We start from the raw sequence: 20,554 nt of genomic DNA, 5'->3' as shown, positions 1-20,554 counted from the left end.
CTTGTGTGTGTTAAGTAGTGTATATTCTGCATGTCTTCTGAAGAAAGTCCGATCTTATTGATCCAGTGTTTTATGACTGTGAAGGCCCTTTCCTAACAGGATCCCACTTTTGCAACCTGCATTCAGCTGACAGTGTATCACAAAGCATTAATGCTGGTGAGTGGTGACCTGGTCTCCAGGCCGTCTCCTGGTAACGGGCCTCTTTTTAATGTAGTATCAGCGATACATTTTAAAAAGTAGGATAGATGGTTCATTTAAGAGGGTTTTATCATCAGTGTCTCTGGAATTCAAGTGAAATAAATTAAGTTAATGGGAAGCTCTTTTATAGCCTGTCATGGAAAAAAGTACATAATTTCTGTCACAATTTGCATGTATGGAGCTGCGAGAACAAACGATTAACGTTTATTCTGTCATGTTCTCGTAAAGTCCCAGCTAGTAGGGTCTAGCAAATTGAACTTGACATGAGATGATAGCGGCTGAGAAATACAGGCTTTTGGGCATGAGTTGGGGGCAGCACGATGCAGATGCTGAAGCCCAGGAGCCTTCATGAAGTTTCAGGAAGTCTGGGTGCCACCTGACCTCCTCACTCTTGATCGCTGATTGGGGAGCCCACAGAAAAGGAGAGCTGGTGGGTGGCAAACATCTTGTTTTCCACCTGCTGCTCTAGGCGGAGGGAGCGTCGCTGCAGAGAGGGAGGGGCCAAGCACCCATCTCACACCCTGAGCTTCCTGAAATTCACCGGTGGTCATCGTTTTCACTCAGTTGGAAGTTTTCTCCTCGCCAGCCTTAGGGTGAGCTGGGCGTCTGTGCTTCCATGTTTTGAGTCCGTGCCTTTTACAGAGGGTATGTGACCGCCCCCTCTGCTGTCTCCAGTGCTCCTGTAAGGTGGGCTAGTTGCCACCAGTACCCACTTCTTTGTGTGCTTGTGTTCTCATGAGCTCGGAGGTCTTTGTGTAAGTTCTGTCTTCGTGAGGTCCTTCTAACTCTGCACATGGCAACTTGGCGGGCAATGCACTCTAGGCCTGGAGGTGGGCTGATGACATCTGTGAGTTCTGAGGGTGGCAGGGGTATCAGACGGCGACACCTGCAGAGGGGAGCACGCTGCAGCAAGGTGGTTTGGTTAGCCGAGCATGGGACGCCCCAGTCTCCTCCTCTCAGGGACAGGTGTGTGTGCAGCCGTGTGCACGTGGGGCGGAAACTTGGTTTGTGTGAACTGCTTTCTCTTTTAAATGGCACATTCTCCCAAGAGGGGACTGTAGGAAGCCACCAGTGCCTTCACTTGAATTAGCAACCAGATAATTTCCCTCCTGGAGGGGCCTGCAAGGCACCCTGATGTAGAGTAATGGTACTCAGACCTTTTGGTCTCAGGGCCCCTTTTGTATATGCTTAGAAATTAAAGACCAAAAAAGCTTTTTTTTTTTTTTTTCGGTTTGTGGGTTGTATCAATATTTGTTGTATTGCAAATTAAACTGAGAAATTTAAAAAGTATTAATTCTTTCATAACAATTTTAATAAATACAATTCACACATTTTTTAGTGAAAGATAACTTTTCAAAAAATTATGGCATTATTTGATAGGTTTTGCATATTTCCTTAATTTCTGGATTCTCTCAGTTGCTTTTGCATTTCGTTCTGTTACAGGGTGTTTCGGTGAATGTATATGAAGTAAAATACCTACAATTACAGTACAATTGTACAATACAATACAATACAATTACAAATACAATTACAATGTATATGAAGTAAAATACCTACAATTACAATACATATCAGTGGTAATACGATGTGTATTGGATCTTCACCTTTACCACGATATGTATTGTAATTGTAGGTGTTCTTCTTTGATGCTGTGCCAGAACTTGTCGAGCAGCACTTTTCTTCACGTTCGTCAGCACAGTGTAGACTCTGACCCCGTCCCAGTAAACCGTTTGAACTTTGTTTCACCAAGATGCTTTGGTTTCCCTTGCACTTGGTGGCTTTGGTAGTATTATGCCAGCTGAGCTACACAGACCTTCCAGCTGTCGACAGATTTCATTATCCAGCATCAAAAACGTACATTTGTTACTCTCCTTTCTGATCTCCTTGGGGAAACTGAAGCTCTTGGTGGCCAAGAGAGGTTTCCCAAGATTCTAAGGTTTTTTGAAAGCCTGGATTTTATCACCAACAAGAGCTACAAGTTGTTTTCCCTACAGTGACCGGTTCACTTCATTCATTTTTAGGAAAATATCTGCCATATACCCGGTGTGAATGCCCATAGTTTTCTGTCAGTGGTTCCATGCGAAAGTGTCCAGTTTAGCTCATAACCCGGGGTGGTTACACAAGTGCTTTGCCCAGGGCAGCAGAGATGCTTGATGTGTGTTTTCATAGAGCAGAGTGCCAAGATGCGCGGTCCAAGGTTGGGATTTAGTGAAGTGAGTGATGTTTATTGCTTCATCGAGGATATTCTTAAGTGAGATGGCCTTTTAAACACACTGCACATGAGTGGCAGTGCCTGCCGTCTGGTGTCCACACTTAGGCACCAGCAGATTCCCCCACTGTTGCTTTTGTGCCCACCGTTACTGGGGGTAGCAGTGCAGTGGAAAAGACATGTAATGTCTTGGTATCATCAGGACCAGCTTTGACTTTATGGACCACCTGACGTGGGGGTGGAGATGTCTCAGGGTCTGCGAGTAATGCTTTGAGAACCTGTGCCGTGGAAGTCAGACTGTGGACACAGAACCAGTGTGGAGTTCTGGTCCATCAGTTGATACTGGCCATGTGGCCCAAGCAAGACTGCTTAGCCCTTCTAAGCCTTGTCTTCTCACCTAGAAAAGGAAGACATGACCATCTTTATGGTTGTTGTGAAGACTGATGGGAGAACTAAGGAAAATATGCCTTCTTTGGTGCCTGGTCCATACTAGGTGCCAGTAACAGTTATTTTCCTTTTGCTCTTGGGACATTGTGAAGGCACTGGGGACAGGAGCATGGTGCAAGATGGAGAGATGGAAAGGAAGGGTCAGTGTACCGTAGGATGGGCCTGCAGCCCACATGCCCTTCTTTCTGGCTTGCACCTCCTGGAGGAAAGGGGAAAAGAGTGGGAGGAAACAGCTCTTAGGGTCTCTGGATGCTGCTGTTCTTTGTGTGTGACCCAGTGTTGTTGAAGCTAAAGAGCCAACTTCTCTGAGAATTAGCAGTGTCTTCTGATGGCTCTCATCTTCTGGGCATCTTTACAGATAATCCTGGCTCAGCCTTAGAGGCCTCCATAGTGGAGGACTGGAAGCCATTCACAGCTGGGAAAGCAGAGTCTCAAGGATGAGACAGTGTTTCTGCTAGACCTGTGCCCTACTGAAATCTAAATGCAGTCTAAGACTAAGTTCTTTCCCATTCTAAAGAAATTCTAGAGCATGATTTTGTCACAGCTAGGTGAGATCTGAAATTCTCAAAACCTAATTCACTTCAATTTTTTTAAATGAACATTAATCTGATAGTAGTTGGAAGACCGTGACCCAACTCCAGTAAAGCTGACATTCCCTGTCCAGGCAGGATCACAGTGCATGTGAAGATAGTGGCTTCTTTATCACATACATCTTTACTGCAATCTTAGAGGTGGAAAAAATGCAGTGGAAATTCAGCTTTCAGAATAAAAGTCTGTGGTGTTGACCTCCTATTCCGGCCATTTGTCCCTGGGGTTAAATGTCAAGCCCCAGTGTGTAGCGATGCTCTGGGAGAGCTCCTGCTAGCTCAGTGATGCAAGCAGCAGACTTGTCTCCATTCCAGGTCCCAGGCCACCAGCAAGGACTGCTTCTCCAGGATAGAGCCATGCCTTTACATCTGCAAGAATAAAATTTCAAGTGGAGTGGCCCTGTGCCTGTTTTAAATGACCTTTTGTTCTCTCTGCTGATGGTTTCACTTTGAATATCAGATCCTCAGATTGAATGTATTTTATTGATAAACTTTCTCTGTCCCCAAGAGAGAAAGGACCCATGCACCTCCAAGACAGAGAGGGATGTTTGTGTTCCTCCTCCTCGTCACGTGTAAGATCCGTGATGGGGGATCTGGGGATGTGACCCCACCTGTGTCAGAGAATCCAGTGTGGCAAAAGGGTTGCTGAACAGCATGTTTTGCTGCTTCCCAGAGTGGTGACCTTGAGCAGGTCCCTCACTTTGTCGGGTCCCAAATTCCTTTATAAGCCAGGCTTAGGGCAGGGCTGGTTGTTTGCTGCAGGGGTGGATGACTGTGAGGCTTTAAGAACCCAGGAAGTTCTCAGTGAGTTCAAAGGCAGGAAAACACTGGTGAGTGGCCAGCACAGAGATCCAGCCCTCTTGTGGCCCTGAACGTTGGCCCTCCAGTCAGACCGCTCCATCATGGTATTGGGCTAATCTTTCTGTGCTTCAGTTTTTCCATCTGCAAGTAAGCATCACAATACCTTCTGCAACACTCCCTGCCTCTGAAGGATTAACTGAAGTGATGGTAAAGCTGAAGGGCAGAGCCCAGCTTCTGGCCCCAGGGGGACGCTCGGTCCTGGGGAGCTCGTCACTCATCAGGGCTACAGCAGGCTTTCCCTGCGTGTGAGCAAGTTAGGTTTCAGGGAGCTCAACTAGATGTGTGGTTTCTCAAAGCCTTGTAGGAAACCTCATGTTGTAAAGCAGCCGTCATTCAGTGGGGTAGGGTGGCAGGTCCTGGGGAGGCTGGCCAGAATAGGACAGCCCCTCAGTCTGTGGATGTGCTCGGTCCAGGGAGCCTGCAAGGGAGAGTCCTCTAGGTTCTTGGGAGAAAGGTTGTGAAAGCTGATGGGGTCTTCTCCATGCTGTGAGGGTGTGGGTTGTAAAAATTATCTAACATCCTTGGCAAAATTGTATCTGAAGTGTGACCATGACGATCTTGACATGGAGAATAGCACAGAGAGATGCCTGAACTGCTCCTCAGATGTGGACCGTCCTTAGTTCTTGAGGAGATCGTTGGCGGGTGCTTTCCTGAGCAGAACAGGTACAGATGTCTGTATCTGGTTGACCTGGATGCAAGGCCTGTGGCAGTTGTTGGGTCAGGTGTGCCATGGTGGCAGATCAGGGGCTGCGAGTCTGAAGACCTGGGTCCTAAGCCCCGGTCCCGGCTCTGCCACTGCCTGCTGTTTGACCTCGGGCAGGTCCCTTCATGTCCCTGACCTGAGGTCTGAGACCCGAAGGGTGGGGAAGAGGCTGCTCATCTCGAAGTGCTCACTTCACCAGGGGCTTCATGAGGCTCAGAGAAGAACGTCCTGGTGAACTGCTTTACCACCAAAGTGCAAGTATTAATGTAACAAATGGTTGCCGGTAACCAAGCTCTGACCCTCCTAATGAAATATTTTCTTTCTCAGTGATGTTACAGCCTTTCGATTATGATCCCAATGAGAAAAGTAAACACAAGTTTATGGTTCAGTCTATGTTTGCTCCAACTGACACTTCTGATATGGAAGCAGTAGTAAGTACTGAATGCTTTTTTTTTTTCTCCAGTAATTAAAAAAAAAAAAATAGGTGCAGAATTGTGGGTGCATGCATTTCAAAATATGTCAAAATTGTTTTTAAAGGGGAATGGTGCTTTTCAGGAGGTTTGTACTTTGACTGCCTTTATGGGTTTCTAGAACTTTGATTTTAACATTTTATGTAACTTTTAGAACACTCTTCTGACTTTTCTGGTATCTGACTCTTCTGGTTTCCTTCAGCAGTTCCTTGTTCTGGTGGGTTGTGTCTTGAATGGTCTAAGGGTTCTCTACCTTCACCCCCTTCCCTCCCCCTACAGATAAGGGCAATTTTTATTCTAGAAAACGCTTTCTGCCTCTTCCTCCCGATCCCCCAGAATCTAGAGGGATGCGGGAGAGTTGAATACTAAATATCCTTCAATCCTTTAGGCTTTTTTCGCCCTGCTTGGTTCTAGTAAGTGCCATTCTTTGTGTTTTTATTGTTGTATCCCTGCCCCCCCCCCCGGCCCCGCCCCCAGATTCCTTCAATTTTTCCACCCTCCTCCCCTTAAATATGTGTTCAACTCCATCTTTTCATTTTGGTAAAAATAAGTTGACTTCATTTTCATAAAATAAGTAGTTGATACCTTATAGTTGGGCCTCCATTGCTCTGGGTTCTGCTCTGTGGGTGTGAAGTGCTGGCAGCGGCAGCATCTTCTATGAAGGACTTGAGCGTCCACGGACTTTGGTCGCCATGGGGACAGAGCCCCACAGCCAGTCCCCTGTATTGATTTTTCTAGAAGATGATTATAATGGCAGTTCTACCCCCAGCTTTTTACACGCGTGAATCAATCAGCAGGCATCCTGGTGCTGTGAGAGTCTCAGTATACTGATAGACCCCTAATATCCACAGCCCAGGGAGGGCAGACTGTCTAGTCCTCACAGTTTGGAAAAGAAGGGCAGGACTGCCTCAACATTTTCACCACTTTCCAGATCATCAAGTGAAACTTAGAGACTGGTGTTGTCCAAGGAATGCCTACAAATTCGAGTTAGCTAGGATTCACACTATGTTATTTTTTTTCTTTCAAAGTTTTATTTGAAGTACTGTTTCATGCACATCCTACCTTCAGGCCCCTGTGTGACCACACAGCCATTTCTTTCAGTTTTATAAAAGCATAGCTGACCACCTTCATGCTTAACTCCGTGTAACTCCTGGGCAGGAAGTGAGGGATAAATGAGACATTTGAGGTTTCACAGAGACCAGCGATCATAGGCTTTGTGTTAACATTCCTTCTCATAGAAATAATTATGGATACATTCACTGCTTTCACTTCCTGGAACATGGTGTGTCACTTCAAGTTACCTTGTGTGATCAAAAAAATGTATGGCAAATGCACCACGTGGACTCTCCAAGAATATGTTCTGTTTGGCTTCGCTGCATGGCTTGGTGAAAGAGCATGGCCTTGGGTGTCTTGAGTGTGAAGCTGACTCTGCCTTTTACTAACATTGTGGCCTTGGGCAGTTTTCATTAACTTTCTTGAGGGTTTGGTCATGTGTAAAATGGGGGAAAAAACCTAGTTCCCAGGGCTGTCGTGGGACTAAATGTGCTGTATGTAGAGCGCGAGGCAGTGTCTGGCAGCTGTCTTACCTGAGTGCTGCTACAGGCCAGGCCTCAGTGTACAGTAAAAGTGAATTTTACTTTCTTTCGTGATAATGTTCATAACAATTAAAAAATGAGATGTACTTTGTTGGAAATCTGGGATACATACAAACAAGCAAAAATAAAACTATGTGACCTGTAGTTTGTTCATACTAGACCCAACCACCGTTAGTGAGAGCCTGGTGCTTTTTCTTTACTTTAAAATATTATTCTTCATATTTTTGATGTACTGAAAGTTGAAAAAACAGTAGTGCCTATTCTTCTAACCTTTACTAAGATCACCTTTTAACAATTTGCCACGTTTGCTTCTTCTCTGTCCTAAACTTTGTTTTTTGCTGAGTTTCCTAACTGTAAGATGCACTGTTCATGAAACTTCACCATCCCTGAATGCATTGTAACAAGGGCAGGCTCTTTCATAGACTCAGTTCTGTTGAGTAGCCTGTCACTCGTGGCTAAGAGGCTTAACATTAATTCAATAATGTGTTTAAGAGAGAAGCCCATATTAGCATTTCCCAGTTCAAGAGATGGCCTTTCGTTGGTGTTCTACTAGTGCACACTCATCCTGTTTACAGTCCAGACCAAGTGCCTTGTAGAATGTCCCACATTCTGGATTTATCAAATGATTCCCTCATGACTAAATTCAGGTTCGGTATTTTTGGTTTTTTGCAAGGCAGTGTCCTTTGTGCATCATGTCCCTCCTTTGGTGACACCAGGTCTGATTATGTGGTTAGGGTGGTGACTGCCACCTCTGTCCAGTGCAGAGCACGTCTGCCCCGGTGGGTAAGGGGTGGTCTGTGATACGCAGAGCAGTCAGACCCTCGAAGATCACTGGACTGCCTGCCTGCCAGCAGGCTTTCACGCGGCGACTTCCAGCACACTGAGATGACCCTTGCCTGAAGGTCTTACGGTACACGCACACACGCGCATGTATCTGTACGCACGTGTGTGTGCGTGCAGAGGAGCGGTCTTACGGTACGTGCACACACGCGCATGTATCTGTGCGCACGTGTGTGTGTGCATGCAGAGGAGCGGTCTTACGGTACGCACACACATGCGCATGTATCTGTGCACACGTGTGTGCGCGCGCGCAGAGGAGCGGTCTTACCGTATGCACACACACGCGCATGTATCTGTGCACACGTGTGTGTGCGCGTGTGCAGAGAAGCGGTCTTACCACACGCACACACACACGCATGTATCTGTGCGCACGTGTGTGCGCGCGCAGAGGAGCAGACTTAAAACCTTGCGGTTTCTTCATTTATATCCTGTGAATTTTCCCCATGTAATTAAACACTCTTCGGTATCCCTTGAATGGCATGCTGTTCCATGACTGTGCCCACCATGGCTTACTTTGGCGTTCCTGTTTTGCTTGACACAGAGATTATTTCCCATTTTTGACTTTTGGTACCTGTTGCTCTCTCTGCCTCCTGCATGGTTCTGGGGTCAGGGTGGGGGAATTCGTTCCTTTTGCTGTATCACCTTCTTGCTATGTTGGTTTACTCTATAATTCTCAGGACATCTGGGATTCCTGTTCTCCTCTGCCAAAACGAGGAGCAGTAAGCCAGGAGTGCCTCCTCCCAGAACATGGATTTAATCAGGAACATGTTCCTACCAGCAGGCTGAGGGAGTGGTGGTCAGCCCAGACAGTAGGGGTCACAGAGAGTGTGGCCTTCCCATTCCCATGCCCTGCTGGTAGTTGGCAGTGTTCTAAAAGCACCTCCAAGTAGTATGGGCTTCCGCTTAGAAAGACATGCCCTGCAAAGTAAGTTGTATTTTCTTAAGGAGAGCCCAGATGTCCTTAGGCCATCCAGATGCAGGCTAGAAGATTCCTCTGGGTCCAGTGGTGGTCTTCTCTGTCCTGTGTGCTTTTCACAGCCTGGCGACAAGGAGCGTTGGTGGACACAGAGGAGTCAGGCAGCATTACTGGGGCTGGTGAAGAATAATCAATATTCAGGGGAGCTGGTGTATTTAATCTTGTCACGTTAAAAATATTGAAATCTCAGCAGACTTAAGTTCTTTATTTGATGTACATCAGGGCTTTCTCATTAAGCGTATTTTTCTGAAATTGTCAGTTATAAGAAGAAAATCATTCTTCTAGCAGCTTTATAATATCCTGATTATTGAATTTAAATTGTTTTAGTGGAAGGAGGCAAAACCGGAAGACCTTATGGATTCAAAACTTAGATGTGTGTTTGAATTGCCAGCAGAAAATGATAAACCAGTAAGTATGTTTATAGTTAACAATAATTGAATGTTGCAAGCTGATACTTATTTGCATACCATCTCCTGCAAAACCAAGATTTAAGTTGGCAAATTATTTTCCTTCTTCTGATGTATGAAGAGAAAAATAAGCTGAAGTCAACAAATAAGTGGGCCTTTGTGAAATCTGCCTTTGGAAGATTCACAGAAAGAACTCATTGAAACATTTTTTTGCCTTTGAAAAGCAGAACCTGTTGAAATGTCATAAAGTCCGAAGAGCTTCTTTGACTTGGGCAAAGCTCTAGGTTGCTGTAATATTTAACAGTGGGAAAGACAAAAACGGAATAATTTGCCATTTATCCTGGTGCTTGATGGACAGGTGGTGGTGAGCGCGCAGCTCCTCCTGTTCAGTGCTGTCTGCAGGCTTCCCGGTCTGCACTGAGCACCAACTGTCTACCTCTTGAACCCCAGATTCTCTTCAGTCAAAATGTGCTTTTAGATGAGGGTTTCTCACCCTCAGCCCTGCCGGCTTTCGGGCCAGGAGCCCTTCGCTGTGGGACTGTCCTGTGCCTTGCAGGGTGTGCTGCGGCACCCTTGACCTCACCCCAGTAGCGTCCCTGGTCGTGGCAACCTGAAGCGTCTCTGCATGTCGCCTGGTACGCCCTTCCTGAGGCAGAGTCAGTTCTCGTTGAGAATCACCCCCTATGCTGCCTGAGCACTGAGGGTAAGAAGTGACTCCCTCCCAGCTGCCGGCTCACTTTTCTTTGTGTGAAACCAAAGCATGAGCCTGGTTGGCATGGACCTCCCTTCACCCTAGTCAGAAAACTTAAACTGTGTTAACACAGTTTAAAACCCATGCAGAATATTAAACCACCCTGGCTGTTAATAGCTGGTGGTGGGAATAGAAATGTTCAAGCTCTCAACGTTATCCATAACGATCTCCAGGAATGCTGATGCTTTGTGTCAAAACTACTTAGCATTTTTTTCTGGCTCACTAATTGACCACCATCACTATCCCATTTCTTTGAAAGAGTGGTGGTCGTCTTTCCTTTTTCCCTTCCCTCTTGCCACAGCGTGTTCTGCCAGTTATGTATAGTTGAGGACTGTATTCTGGCCCCAGCTGTGCACTTGGAGGTTAGCTCTGTGTGTTGAGGTCTTGCCTGCCAGGGCCTCACTCCTCTCCCCTGGGAGACTAAGGGTAGAGCTCGCTGTTCTCCGTTTGCCGCATGGACCCCCGAGGGCTTCCGTGCTTCCCCTGCCCCCACGTACTCACTCATCCCCAGTGGGTCTCCAGAGGGGGTCACAGCACAGTCGTGGCTGGGTAAGTGAGGAACACATTGCCTCCCCAGGTTGAAATACCGTAGACACTGAATTTGTTGCACTTTCATCCCATCTCTGCAGTTGTCTAAGTTCAGGAGACAGATCACCCTCTGGGTCACGTCCCCTCTGGCCTTCTGCTCCCGCCCAGCCAGTCTGGGGGATGTTTGTGTCTTTGTAGTGACGGTAATTTGTGGTTGATGATTCCTGAGCTTGCACAGCTATGCTCTGCTGATTTTTCATGGCAGGAATTTGATAGTGCAGTGCGCACGGGCCCTTTTCTCTTTCTTTGAAGTATTAGTCTCAGCCAGACTTCAATATTTGCCCTCATCTATAATTTCTGGAGCCCAGTTTTAGATTATGAAGATACTACGTGATAAAGTGATCCGTTTTAAAAGTAAATGTGACATTGTACAGTTTGGATGAAACGCTGCCTTGGGTGGTGTCTGCTGAGAACTACTTTACTTTGCATGAAGAAGTCCTTTAATACGTGGTTGGTGACACTTGGGCTTTCATTTATTTCTGAACAGCATGATGTAGAAATAAATAAAATTATACCCACAACTGCATCAAAGACAGAAACACCAACGGTGTCTAAAGCTCTGAGTTCCTCCTTGGATGACACTGAAGTTAAGAAGGTGATGGAAGAGTGTAAGAGGCTGCAGAGCGAAGTCCAGAGGCTTCGGGAGGAGAACAAGCAGTTCAAGGTAATGGCAGTTTATTTCCTGATCATCTCCAGGGAATGGGGGCTTGCTACTGTGGTCTTGGGTGAGGAGGTTGAACACCGAATTTGTGGAGTTGTCTTGTATTTGCATGTTTTTCCTCCAGGCTGAAGTTTCTGTACCTTTCCTAAGGTTCTCAAAACAATCCTTGGACACACGCCCACATGCATCCCAAATTAAGAACCATTGTCCCTGGAGCAGTAGTTTTTCAACTATTTAAACTCTTGTCCCCTCATAAAAAGACAGCAGACAAACAAGAAATCCATTAGTGTAAAGTGAAATTAAAAAAACAACAATGGTTATCTTGAATTCACATTTTCAAGCCCCTGTTCCATCCCCATTGGATGAGAATCTTTTCGAAGAGTGTAAAGACTGATCTGTATTCTGTTTCAAGGCAATCATCATTCTGATTTTTTAGTATCCTAAATAGATCAGCAGTAGGGTCTCATCCTCTATCAGTATGGTCAGGAGACTGGAGCTGGGGTGCTGTCACATCCATGGGGGAGATTACAGAGAACCAGGGGCTCCAGCTTGTGGCCCTAGACCTGGCGAGTGGCCCTGGCTTTGCAGGGTGGCCCTGGCGTTGGGGGGTGAGGTTGCACTGGTGCTGGAGCGAGGCAGGTGTGCTACTCTTGGCTTTGGAGGCCTGCGGTAGTGTGGAAGTGGCCAGCCAGACTTGGACACTCTGTGTAACGTAGTCCGTCACAGCGGCTTCTGGCCTGTGTTTGCAAAACCCTGTTAAGGCCCCTTCCAGTGTTGAAAGTATGCCTTTCATACACAGGATTAAAGAGAGCGTTTCTGAACATCTGATTGTAGGATCTTTTGTTGCAGCTTAAGTCTTGAGGCCGATCTGTTCTTTTCATCTTGATCATGTCCCCAGCTACCATAGATTGTCACTCTGACTGCATAGCACCAGGTACACACCATAAATTCACTGCAGGTGACTCTTCCTTCTCTTACTCTGATGAGGGAGGAGACACAGCGGGGCCAGCAGGGTTTAGGAAGTGGCATCCTCGTCTTTCTCTGCAGTAATCATGATTTGCCTCATTCAGTGACTGCTGTTAGTATGGAGTAAATTATGAAGCTGACACTCTACTTTTGGCTAAAAGTCTAAGATACGCCTAAAGCTTCTTCTTGAATGTATTTCTCTTCTGTGCCATTTAAAGTGATAAATAGGTGGAAATAGCTTCTATATAAACCCAATAAAATAAATGCTGTATTTTGCTGTGCCCCCCCCTTTTTTTTAAGTTAATCGAATAGCACCAGTCATTTATCAGCACACAGCAATATTGGCCATACCCCACGAGCAAAGTGTCTTTAAAATATTATCAGACCAGTCTTGACATTAGAAGATTCTTCATCTTGCAAAACAAGGATTTCTTGTTTTGTGTTCTTTCATACTTTGATTTGGCCATACATTTCCTAAGACCCTCCTGTGTGCCCAGCACTGTGGGATACAGACATGGGTGGTCCCTGCCCTTAAGATAAGCCCCAGAGTAGCCAGGAAGACACAGCCACAGATACTGATAATCCCACAGACGTGGCCTTGAGTGTCATGGGAGGTGGGCTCAAGGGGCTGGCTGTCTCTTGTCGTCAGATCTATCAGACACTTGATGAGTGTGAACGAACTGAAGGAGAAGAAAAGAAAGTGCAGCTGTTGTGGAGGGTGTCAGGGATGGATTGAGGGTAATTAGAACAGGAAGGCCTTGATGTGTGCCCTATTTGGGATTGTGAAGAAAGGAAAAGTGTCAATTCTCACAGGTCTGTGTAGGTGGGGAAAATGTGGCCAAGTTATCTTCATATGTAGGAAAAAGATTGTTTCTTCTTTGGTAGAAATTCCATGCATTAAATAGAAAATATTTGAGATGTGTTATGCAGTTCAGTTATACTTTGATATTACAGACATCCCATTTTCAGTCCAGCAGTCTCCATGTAACTCACCAAGTATCAACCATGGAGCTCTACATTTAAAAGCATCCAGGTCCCCTACTTGGTCATTTCTTGGGATTCTTTTCTGTGAAGAACTTTTTTCTATAAATCTCAGAGAACCACATTAGTGCCCTGCCTTAGACAAAGGGACCAGCAGACTGTGGTGGATGCATGGAGGAAGAGGGACCTCAAGCCAGTCTCTTCTCTGTAGGCTGTTTCTCCATTTGCAAAATGAGGAGGTGGGGACCATATCGTGTGATGGAGTCTGGGCGTAACTCCCTGCCCACCCCCTCCCCAGCCCCCACCAAACCTCTGCTAAGCTGTACAGCTGCCTTCCGCTTCTGGTGCCTTGGACTGTCTTTGAAATGTGTCTTTGCTCCGCAGGAGGAAGACGGCCTTCGGATGAGGAAGACAGCACAGAGCAACAGCCCCGCTCCCGCGTCAGCCATGGCTGGGAAGGAGGAGGGCCTGAGCACCCGGCTGCTGGCGCTTGTCGTCCTCTTCTTCATCGTTGGCGTGATCATAGGGAAGATCGCCTTGTAGAGGCAGCATGCGAGCCGGGGATTGGATTGATGGGTCCGCCATAGTGTGGGATTTAAATTTATCATAACCATGTGTAAAGAGAAATTAATGTATGATGACATCTCACAGGTCTTGCCTTTAAATTACCCCTCCCCGCTTGTGTGCGCCCGCGTGCACACATGCACACACACACACAAATAGAACATAATATAACAATCTTTTAGAAAGTTTAAAATGCATAGTAAATGATTGGGGCAAAGAGTGAACCTTATTAATGACAAGGGAAACCATGATTAAATGGTAATGGCATGTTGTAAATGTCATTTTAAGCGTCCATAGCCTTGGTCCACGTTGCTGGATTTCCTCTCTGCAAACATGACACTCTTCCCTGTCTGTTGGTGCTGGCCTCTGGGAAGCTGGAGCCCACCCTGTCGATGTCCTTCCCCGTGCCACTCACTCACTGTGGGCAGCCTCTCCATGCCCACCCCGGCCATCAGTTCCTGGGGACTGATGAACAGGGCCTGAAGGCACCAAGAACGGCGCTGTGGCAGCATCGGCTGTGCTCATCAGCAGTGGGGAGTGTGTGTTGCTGATTGACCCGACGCTCTGGAAGTCAAAGTCATTGAATGCTGTTCTCTTCAAGGGACCAAGCTAGCTAACTATTGGTTCATGTAGTGAGATTGAATTATTATTCAGAGATGTTTAATGCATATTTAACTTATATAATGTATTTCATCTCATGTCTTCTGTCACAAGATTATAATTAATTCTGTGGCCTAAAACCCACCTGTGCTACCTAACACCATGGAGTGAAGCTGGCGTTGCTGCCGAAGGTTCAGGGCTGTGTGCGCGCATGTGCACGCATGCACGCGTGCGCACACACACAGAGGTGTGCTTGTGGGAACGTTGGAGAACAACTGCCAGGAAATGTTTTCTGTGTAGATAAGTAATAGGCACCGTGGGGAGAGGACTCTCAGTAGCGGCAGTCAGCTCGAGGTCACTGTCTAGGGGAAAGGGTAGCCGGTCCCTGTGCTGTCTTTCTCTGCTTCTCACCACCACCCACACTTCAGCACCCATGCCCCAGTGTGGTCCTGACCTTCCCAGGCAGCCCTGACTTGGAATCAGGGCGAGAGAGGCAGGCAGCAGAGGGGCCGGGGAGAGGGAGCCAGCTAGGCGGGGCCGGGGCGTGGGGGGTGGTGCGGGAGGGGCTTCGAGAGGAACTTTGGATGAGCCGTCAAGTAGTGATGGAGAGCTTGACTGTGAATTAATTTTATGCCGTAAAAGACCAATCCAATTCTGTTTGACTATGTAGCATCTTAAAAAGAAAAAAAAAAAATAAAGCCCCCAAATTAAGAGATCTTTTGTCATTTTGTCACTTTTGCTAAGTGGGTTGGGGGTACTATTTTTATCATTATTATTTTGTCATTGGAAGGTTGATTTAAAAATGACCCCTATCTAAAAAGAAAAATGACCCTATGGATGAGAAATACGTATGTTTACATGCTGAGCACTCTTGGTAAACATTGAACAGACCTAGTTCCCAACCACAGACCCATTGCATGAAGCTGTGGAATCCCTGCCAGCAGTTATAAGTTAGTCTCCAGTGTCCATTCCGTGTGGATCCAGATACTTAAGAAAAGGGGTGAGAAGACTGAGCAGGGAAGTGTGTGCGTTCTGCCAGCTTCTGTTAAGTGTAGCAGTTGCAGCAGGTTAATCTTTGTGTGATAAATCTGCTGCAACTCCTGGCCTTGAAAGGGCAGTGCTTCGGAGGGCCTCACATCATGCCTGGGACTTCCCAGGTGTCTCAGCGGTAAAGAGCCTGCCTGCCAGTGCAGGAGCCGCCAGAGATGCAGGTTCAGTCCTTGGGTCAGGGAGATCCCCTGCAGGAGGAAATGGCTACCCACTCCAGTTTCTTGCCTGGAGAATCCCATGGACAGAGGAGCCTGGCTGGCTACAGTCCATGGGGTCTCAAAGAGTTGGATGTGCCTGAGCACGCACAAATAGTGCCTGTGGCTGTAGTGCAGTCCCATTTCCTTCGGTCAGGAGTCGGAAGACTTTTCCTTCAAGGAGGTTGCCGTGTGTGCCAATAAAACTTTATTCACAAGAACAGCTGCTGGGATCTGGCCCATGAGACAAATTTGCTGGTGCCTGTATCAAGTGTCTTAAGTTCTCAAAAAGAGTGTTTGGGGCACCTGTGTTTCAGGTATTTGAAAATGACTTAGTATTTTGTGTACATCTAGAAAAAGGAAATCCGCGTCTCAGAGGATGTGGGCTATTTGTGTGTGTGTGACCTAAAATCAAAATTTAAAATCCAAGGTTGTCTCTTCTAACTAGTCATCTTATTAAACCTCTTGGCCGTTTTAGGGGTTAGGACTTGGTGAACACCTGTTAGTTTGTTGAACTTTCTGATTGAGTGGAAGAAGGGAACCCCCACCAGGGAGAGAAGGTAGTGATGGGAAGACCAGACCTCATGTCAGTGACCCTGGTCAGCTACCGCTCTGGTTCATTATTTTAAGAGCCAGGGACACTCAAGATCTTGAGCCTGGAAGAGTGTGCAGATTTTGGGTGTCTTTCCTGGAAATTGAGAGTGAGGCAGGTAGATGGTGGTCCTGCCCGTAGACTATTCTGTCCTGAGCTGGTGAGAGTCAAGTCATTGGAATAAACTGGCTTGGAACAAGCTAGGTTGAAGCTGGTTGGAGTGTCGGCTGGGAAGGGAGGCTGGGCGGGCATGGTCAGGCTGCTCCAGTGCCTGCAGCCCTAGTTACTGCTTATAGCACCTGTGAGGGCAGTGCCCTCCCTGGTTTAGAAATACCCACCCCCGAGCTCACAGATAACAAAAGATTATAAGCAGTAACAGAGTCCTATAAATTTTTATTGATTGATAATTGATAATTTAGGCTCCCTTGGCACCATAGGGAATACCTCTTAAAGATCAGCAGGCTGTGTTGTTTGTAGGCATGAGGACCTGGCTTTAATTTTTTTTTTTCTCCTCCTAGTTTGCATGTTTTCCTTCTCTCTAGTCTTCTAAACTGCTGGCACCAGCGGTAATAAATACTGATAAAATCAAAATTGATTTTTACCAGTGGACAGTTTATGCCTAGAGAGACAGCTTATACCTATATAACACAGAAGGGGGAAAAAATGAAGAACCTCCAGTGATCCGTGAAAACCTAAATGCTTTCAAACGAATCCCAGGAAAAGAATTGCTATTGGAAAGTATCGCTATTGGACTTGCAGGCTGTGTTGAGTCAGATATAACTGAATGCAGTGATAGCTCACAGCTAAATAGCCTTTCAAATTAATTTGCAAACAGGCTGTGTGTGTGTAGCATATATACCATATGTAAGTAGCTTAACATTTTTCAAATGGTGTCTGTTTTTTTTTGCACACAAAAATATATTTGCAAACTCAGGATCCACGCCAATATAGAATGCCGTTTATCATTTTCAGTTCCTTTTCTAAAGAACTGGCTCATTTACAAGTTTTTGTTTACAGTTTGTTTGTGAAATTGTTGGTAAAAAAATACTGAGAGAGGTGGATGTGGACTTGAAAGTCACCTTGAACACTTGAGTAACATCCGCATTGGCAGGTGGAGAGGCCACTGCACCCCCTGTGGGTGATGGCAGTTCACTGACATGCGTCTCGCTGGGGCCTGGGGCGGGAGCAGCTTGTCTCATGGCCCCTTCCTGTTGAGGCTGTGGGGCTGGAGCAGGAGGAGCCCTAAGTAATTCATTCACTCACCAGAGTTCCCTCTCTGGAGACCTTGCACAGTGAACCTTGGGTGGCAGTCGCTGGTGCTGAGATGTGAGCAGGAATGGGTTGTGTTCAGGAGGTCCGCCACACTGTTGGACTGATGACTCCAGCTGGGCGCGCAGGTCCCACAAGACCAGAAAGGGCACTCGGGACCCCCTGTGCCCCATGAGAAGTGGGGTCCCTCAGAGTTCCCAGCCTAGTTGGATTTGGAGAATATTCTTGTTTTTTAAAAGCCTTCTTCAGAGCTTCTCTGATGGTAACCTTGCAAAGAAAGTCGCTGCTGTGAGGATGCCCTCGCCACCCCGCGCAGAGCATTTCCTCTCTGCTGCTTCATTGACTCAATCCTTATGATAACTGGGATACATTGGGGAGCAAGGGTTCTGTTTTGCCCAAGAGGAAGTGAAGCCTCCAGGAGGTTAAATGGAACAACTTCTTAGAACCTCTAGTTTGGAACAAAGTTAGTCTCTGGGAAGCCTCCTGCGAGGGCCTAAGTCTCTAAGACGCTGTTTCAGCTTCAAAAACCCCTCAGAGGGGCCGTAAGAAAGGCCTCGGTGAATTAGCGGGGGCCCATCTCAGCAACACGGGCCCTTCAGGCACCTTGTCTGTGTTTGCCTTCATCCCTTCTGTAGTTGGTTTTACATACAAAGCAGACGGAGTCACGACTCTCATTCAGATGCTTCTTTATTTTTCTTTTGGAAACTAAACACACTTCAGACAGTGAAGATACATGCATTTTCCATTTTCTCATTGCCTGAAGATTGCTGTGTGACGCTCCTGGGGAATGAATTTGGGGGCTTGAGAAAGAAAATGACTAGTCTGTCTCACAAGGTGATGATGAGGCTTTCCGTGGAGGCTTTACATAACTTGTAAGTGAAACGTGAAGCAAAAACCAGCATTAAAAACCAGCATCACAGAAGGGGCCTGCTGGGGATTACAGCCGCACAGCCGCTGGTCCCAGACCCCTCCGGGAAATCACCGAAGGGGGGCCGCCACAGCAGACCCCACTAAAGCGCCTCAGCTGACAGGCAGGCCAGGGAGGCTGTGGAAGTGCACCCCCAGCAAGATAAATTCACTAACCCGCTTCCTCCTGCGTCTGAATCTTCGTCAGCCGCATACCTGGTGCACATGAAACTCGGCCTCCAGGAACGTCAGGGTGCACAAGGTCCCCCACCCCCAAGTCGGCAGACCCGACCTCCCTCTGTTCACTGTAACCCCACCATGAAAAGCAAAGATTTCACTTTTATTGTCATTACAGAGGTATTTTGGAAAACTTAGAAGACATGAACACACATAAACAGTTGTGTGTAATAGTTAAAAGTGAAGCTGGTAGAGGTGGGTGAGCAGTTGTCTCAATGACTATAATGATTTTAGGTGTTCTTAATGGAAATAACTCATTAGAAAACCCAATCGGGAGGGAAGAAAGAAAGAACTAGCAACAGAAATAAAGCTATTATCATCTAACTTGCCATAAATACTTGCAATTATGATACCTGGGAATGTTGCCATGATATGGATTGCTTTGATTAAAAGATGTCAGTTGAATAAAACAGTATGGTGGGGTAATATGAATAGTCTGCTGCTGCTGAATAAATACTGATGTTTATTTTTAAACCAGAAAACATTGATCCTGTGACAATGCCCTGTTACAGTTACTCTGTCAAACTGCAGGGTGGATGTGTGTTTAATCCTCGGGCTCAGGGATGCGGGGGCAGGACAGGTGCTGGCTTCCTGTCCTGCCCACCTCTGTGTCCTGAGCCAAGGGAGCTTGGCCCTGGCTTCCGCAGGTGCGGCTGTAGCCCCTGAGGGTTTTGTTTGACTGACGCCCAACAAGTCTGGCCAGAACAGAAAAGGTTACATTATCTGTTCATTGCCCTTCAGCAACTGCCGACTAAGGGAGACAAATCAGATATCTTCACACGATTTCATTAAGGCTTAGTGCTAACAAGAATGCATAGTTTTTGTGATTTAAGATAATAAATTAGCGTGTGTGTTTCCCACATCGACTCGACATTTTTCCACGTAATACAGAAAGGTCTGGTTCTTTTTATGAACTGGGTGCCTGCATTGCCATCTTTCCTTTGTATTTTAGAAGTAAACTAAATTCATCTGTGAGCCTCTAGTGCAGCATTCATTTAAAAATATCTCTTTTTTTCCATTGATAATTTTCTTTGGATTCAAAGGTCAGAGTTTATTGTCTGTCCCACTGACACCATGTGCACAAGAACCGCCGCTTGCTCTTCACCAGCCCTCACTCAGCAAACATCGGTCAGTTTACCTTCTCAGTGTCAGAGCCTGAGTGAGATGCTGAGAAACTACTCAACAGGGATGATTGTCGTTTTGTGTTTTTCATTCGTAAGCAGCCTCAGTGAACTGACTCACTCTTCTACGTAGAGAGAAACACGCAAAATGCATTTGGTTCTCATTTCTCTTACTAGCGTTTCCTTATAAAAACACAATTTATAAGCTCCTGCCATTTGGAACTTCTTATAAGAAACTCAAAATGATCTATTTTTATTTAAATGTTCTCTTCACCTCCTCTCTCTTTGTGAAAATAAGTAGTTTCAGTAACACATGCTGTTCTTTCCATAGCTTACATCTCCCTGTCTTGAAAAAAAAGATCTCTGCAGTTTGTGATGAGGGTTTTTATCCTGACTTCGATATATGTTAACATTTTGGGGATTGAGTATTCTAAGACATGTCTTAGAATGCTTTCATTTTCATCGTTCTTATGTATTTTAAGTTGTATGACCCGTTTTGACGTGGAATGCATTTAAAAAGTTGGTGTAGGAGAGGACTCTTTACCATGGTATGTGTTGGTTATCTGATATGTAATAAATGCATGGTTTCGTGGCTGATTTTCCACCTCCCAAAGGGAAGGGGGTGGGTTTCCTTAGTGTCCAGATCAAAGGAGCCATTCATAGCATGTTCTCACATGTTCCATGTCAGCCTGATGAAACCTGCCCTGCCGAGGCGTGAACTTTCCGTACTAGCCGTCTCCGTGTTATGTTCAATAAATTCTGTGCTCTGAATGTATTTGAA

General features: G+C 46.2%; 1 protein-coding gene across 2 annotated transcripts in view; it reads left to right on the top strand.

Moving 5' to 3' along the window:
- Positions 1-20,554, top strand: part of VAPB (VAMP associated protein B and C) — a 52,923-nt gene extending 32,369 nt beyond the window's left edge. For both annotated transcript variants that reach the window (XM_019972131.2, XM_019972130.2), the window contains exons 3-6: positions 5,333-5,436; positions 9,214-9,294; positions 11,120-11,296; positions 13,625-20,554. In XM_019972131.2, the coding sequence (XP_019827690.1) occupies positions 5,333-5,436; positions 9,214-9,294; positions 11,120-11,296; positions 13,625-13,783 (521 nt within the window). In that variant the 3' untranslated portion in view covers positions 13,784-20,554. The remainder of the gene's footprint in view (positions 1-5,332; positions 5,437-9,213; positions 9,295-11,119; positions 11,297-13,624) is intronic.

The sequence above is a fragment of the Bos indicus genome, chromosome 13, assembly GCF_029378745.1.
Source record: "Bos indicus isolate NIAB-ARS_2022 breed Sahiwal x Tharparkar chromosome 13, NIAB-ARS_B.indTharparkar_mat_pri_1.0, whole genome shotgun sequence".
Lineage (NCBI taxonomy): Eukaryota > Metazoa > Chordata > Mammalia > Artiodactyla > Bovidae > Bos > Bos indicus.
This window is presented reverse-complemented; position numbering and strand designations above follow the sequence as displayed.